Source organism: Pinus tabuliformis, chromosome 5_2 (assembly GCF_031772625.1).
Source record: "Pinus tabuliformis cultivar Carrire ecotype Pingquan chromosome 5_2, CPIR1, whole genome shotgun sequence".
Taxonomy (NCBI): Eukaryota; Viridiplantae; Streptophyta; class Pinopsida; order Pinales; family Pinaceae; genus Pinus; species Pinus tabuliformis.
Genome location: NC_142306.1, coordinates 401,763,688 through 401,768,145, shown reverse-complemented (window position 1 = coordinate 401,768,145; position 4,458 = coordinate 401,763,688). Strand labels below are relative to the sequence as shown.

Here is a 4,458-nt window from a genome sequence, read left to right as displayed (position 1 = left end):
TTGTTGGGGCTGCTTGTGACCTTATGGTAGAAGGTGCAAAGGCCCTTGACAAGGGAGGAACATGATGATCGTTGTGAAGGAATGGGTCATGCTTTAGCCATATGGAGATTTGGCTAAGTGCCCGGCATGACTCATGGACAGGTTGAGGAGGGCACACACTTGTGGTGATGCTTGGGTGGACTTCTCATGGCCAAGACCAAGAGAAAGTCTTGGTGGTACTTTTGGTGGAGGAGTTATGATGGAAGGGACTCATGATGTGATGATATCGTTGGGTGACCGAGTTCACTAAATCAAAGATTGAAGGCTTGGATGAGGATGACCAAATGTTGTGATGGGTCTACTTGGTTGGACTACATGGACAACATAGTCATGGACATCAGGTTGGAGACATGGAGCATGGTAGTCTGATGCAGGGACATTATGTGGGAGCACTTGTAGAGGTGTCATGGGCATCCAAGGAAGAGTGCCAAGGCAGGGATGTTGTGCATATGGATTTGCTAGTGTGACATGGAGACTTGTTACTTATGAGCCGATGGAGAGGTTGTGCACTTATGTACCACAAGACCATGGACTTGGATGGATTGTGAGCAGATTATGGAGCTCATGATGACATGAGGTTGTGAATTTTAGGGACTTCATATATGGTGGACTTAGAGGATTTGATGCATTGAGGAGCTGAGGTCAGAGACTTTGATGCAGTATGGGATGCATACTTTCAAAGTACATGTATGGGCATGGCTTGGAAGAGTGACTTGATGTAGAGGATCGATATGAGACACTTTGGAGTGATAGAGTTACGATGATGATGATGCCTTGACTTGGGCATGGGTTGAGCCGAGACTCAACTACTCTGGACAACATGTTGCAGATGAGATGAGGACTAATTCATGGACCTGAGCATGCCTTACACTTATATGGAGATGGATTCTAGATCGAGTTGAGGATGTGGCAAGATGTCTTGAGAAACAACTGATGGTGGCATGAGGAAGTGCATTCTCATGATTGAGCGTGACAGTTGGACTGGCCATCCGACTAGTTCAGACATGGGGTCGACAGTGCGCAGAGATGTGTTAGCATTGTGTTGGAGTATCATGGCAGCAGTTCGCATGGTGACACATGATGAGGCCGACAAGAGATGTTGCAATGGAGATTGTGGCAGAGGGGTCGATGATCGTGGATTGAGATGATCTCTGATGGATGACATACCGATGTGGTGTATACCTTGGTATGGTGATCTTGGTGACAGATGGTTGCTGGGGCGAGACATGGTGGAGACGGTGGTTCTACATATGATGTAGTGATAGTTGCAGTATGTGGAGGAGTTGACATCATGGATGATCTTGGTGGATGGCTACCAGGATGATATGTTGTCGAGGACAACAACGATTTCAGGTGGAGGAGGATGTAAGGTCATCGGACCTGCGGTGCGGTTGGGCGCCGGGTGACCGTGCACGGGCGTGCAATAGTCCGACGGGCGGGTGCGACGAACCGGGTGTGCGGAAAGAATGCGACGAAACGTTGCGACGTTTGTGCGACAATAATAGAAGTGCGACGCACTTATATGGCGATTGGAGCGTGGAACGCTTGGCTTAAAGCCGACTTGCGATGGCGGGCAGGCTGACTTAGAAAGTGGGCGTTAAACGTTGCGAAGGGGTGTGTATGTTCGATGGTGGGCGGTCGGCTGGGCAGCCCACCCACATGCAATGGAGTCTATATATGTGTGTGTGATGAAGTTCATTTCATCAATCCAACTTCGCACTTCTTACTTCTCTCTTGGAGTAGGTTCACTTGTGCGCAGTTTTGAGGAGGATGAGCGCATAGCTCATGTGCTCCTCTAATGTGTCGCACTTGGTTAAGAACTCTTGGTGGAGAGGTGGACGCGTTGGACAAGGCGTGCCCGAGGTGATTGTGCGGCGACTTGGCGTGGGTGTATTGGCGACTCGGGTGAGCGCCCGCCCACCGTGCAAGTGTGCATGAAGGTGAGATGGAGGTTGGAATCGAAGGTTGTTGAGTTGGGCAGGCGGTACTACGTGTTGTGCACACGATTTGGTCGTTTGTCAAGAGTTGGCAAGCGGGATTATGTGTGGGCAGGGATACACGGTTTGGGCGTTTGCGACCAAACGAAGAGCGAATCGGCGAAGACGTGCGACGAGGTGAACGACGGGTTGGATAGTCGTGCGACGACCGTGCGGATGTGCCGACGAGCTGGGCAACCGAGTTTGCCGAAGTTGTGAAAATTTGGCTAAGTGTAAATTTGGGGTTCCCAAGGACTTAGTCTGTACATTGTAAAAATGATGATTATATAATATATTGATTCGGGCAGACTCACATTACGGGGAGTTGCCCTTCCCCTTTATACTGTTGCAATTGTTGTTGTTCTTGTTATAATTGCTATGGATAATGAATGAGTATGAGCTTCATTGATATAAAGGATAAATGCATGTTTACTTGGTTGCGAAACACAAGGTAAGTAATATTAAAGTGAAAGTAGGCGTAGTCCACAAACATAAGTATTGATGAAAAGTGTTCGATGGTGCCGCACCTTGCTACAAACGGTTGGAAAACTACCGCAGATGTAGGGACGTGACACATAGTGTCTAGATTAACCATAACTATAACTATAAATTAAATGATTATTATGGTTACAAAATAAAGCTCTAAATTTTTAAAATATCACTTTTAACATACTCGTTGACCTCTTCTGCGAACACGTATTCACAACATAGGGAAACAAAAAGATCGAGACTTTGACACGTAGGAGAAAGCTAACCCCAACCATACCTTTGATTAGTGTTTTTCATTCTCCGCAGTTAGCGTTTGAATCTCGAGAATTCCCTCCTTGTTTTTTCGACTTTTCTCCGGCCCGTCTAAAGAACCTCTCCAATTTTCAAATTCACAGAGAAATAAAAGCCAGATTTCTGCGTCTTCTTTCCAAATTTGGAGATGGCGGTGTTCTTGGCTGTACAATGCTATCAGTGCAGCACAATGCAGGTGAGCAATCTGTATGTATCAGTACTACAATTTTCTGATTTTAATATCGGAGTTTATCAGCTGAAATCGTTAAGATGGGCGTGTTTGAGTTTAATTGGCAGGCGAAACAGCAGAAGAAGAGTAACAATAAATGGAGTTGTTCAATCTGCAATGAGAAGCAATCCTTCCAGAAGATATTCGCTCGAGCAACTGCTGCGAAAGACATTCGCAAATTCGTCCAGGACTTCAACATGTCCAGGCACCTCAAAGACGCCCAAGCAATGCACAATCTAATGTCAGGCACAGAAGAAGAAATTGCAGACATTAACAACTGGGGAGATGGTGCAGAAATCCTACAAGAACGAGATAATTCGTTTGTTCAGGAGAGGCAACAAAGCAAATGGGTCGAGTACTTAGAATCTGAGCAGGAGAATTCAATGCCCACATTCACTGCAGAAGAAGAAGAAGAAGAACTGGATGGCATAAGAGTGGTAACAAATTTATCAGATGTTCACTTGCGAAAGCGCAAACAGAAATTTGTTTCGAGAAACAAACAATCTGACCGCACCCATGACAGGAATCAATCAAAGAAGAGTACTACTTCTACACTTGACATAACCCACGATTCTAGAACACTGGAATCATATGGTTTTGTTAAAGAGAAGAAGAAGAATACTAGAGATGAACCGAATATGTCTCCAGCAATTGCAGGGCAAATGAAAGAATACATAAATGAGACAAAAGATGGATCAATGCAGGATGCGAGAGGTTCTGTGAAGCGGGTTTCCAAGTGGGCATCTTATTTGGAATCAGAGAGTAACACAGAAACCAAGTCCTCCGACTATGGATCCGATTGGAATACTGAACCAAGTGTGCAAAGCCCTCCGCAGACGGAGTGGACAGACCAAGTTTTTGAAGAAGATATCCATGCTGATTTTTTTTAATCTCTTTTTTCGATCATTTTGTCTCCCAACTAAGGTCAGAGATGTTCACCTTTCTGTTTAATTAAATAGAAAGAGTTTATGAAATTCTCTGTAAATCCATTGATTGTTTGGAAATCGAGGGTTTTGATTTTTCTATTGATTTGCAAAATTCTCGGTTATGACCATGTAGCTGCCAAGCAGAGGGCAATAAAGCATATTGCCAGCTCTTAAAGAGGCTAACGCATGTTCTGATTCAAACATGCAGGAACAAGAAATTTTATCACACTCAAATTTTATTTGAGATATCATAGAGAATATTTCACCTGTTATAAATGCTGCATTTCATCACACATGTGCTGAGATCTGTTCCTTCCTTCGTTAGAAGTGCTTCAAGAATCAAACCTTGAGCGGCTGCACCATATAGAGTCAACTTCCTTCATCTCAGTTGACAGGGTTATCTACTAAAATTGCTCGGGACTTGCTTCTAGTCTTATCCTTTTGGAACTCGTGTCAGTAGTGGTGGGCTAAGCCCTTATTTTGATAGCTGGGGAGCTATGAATCCTAT

At 44.8% G+C, this 4,458-nt stretch overlaps 1 protein-coding gene across 1 annotated transcript; it reads left to right on the top strand.

Moving 5' to 3' along the window:
* Nucleotides 1-2,873: 2,873 nt before the first annotated feature.
* Nucleotides 2,874-4,070, top strand: LOC149159222 (uncharacterized). Its single transcript, XM_089433442.1, has 2 exons — nucleotides 2,874-2,991; nucleotides 3,093-4,070. Exons 1-2 carry the CDS (start codon nucleotides 2,944-2,946, stop codon nucleotides 3,912-3,914), a joined length of 870 nt encoding a protein of 289 aa, XP_089289568.1. The 5' UTR covers nucleotides 2,874-2,943; the 3' UTR covers nucleotides 3,915-4,070.
* Nucleotides 4,071-4,458: the final 388 nt, after the last annotated feature.

Bases quoted from the DNA above. Each gene is read 5' to 3' on its own strand.
- LOC149159222 (XM_089433442.1), top strand. From the start codon at position 2,944: ATGGCGGTGTTCTTGGCTGTACAATGCTATCAGTGCAGCACAATGCAG. The intron at 2,992-3,092 runs GTGAGCAATCTG...TTTAATTGGCAG, and splicing joins ATCAGTGCAGCACAATGCAG to GCGAAACAGCAGAAGAAGAG.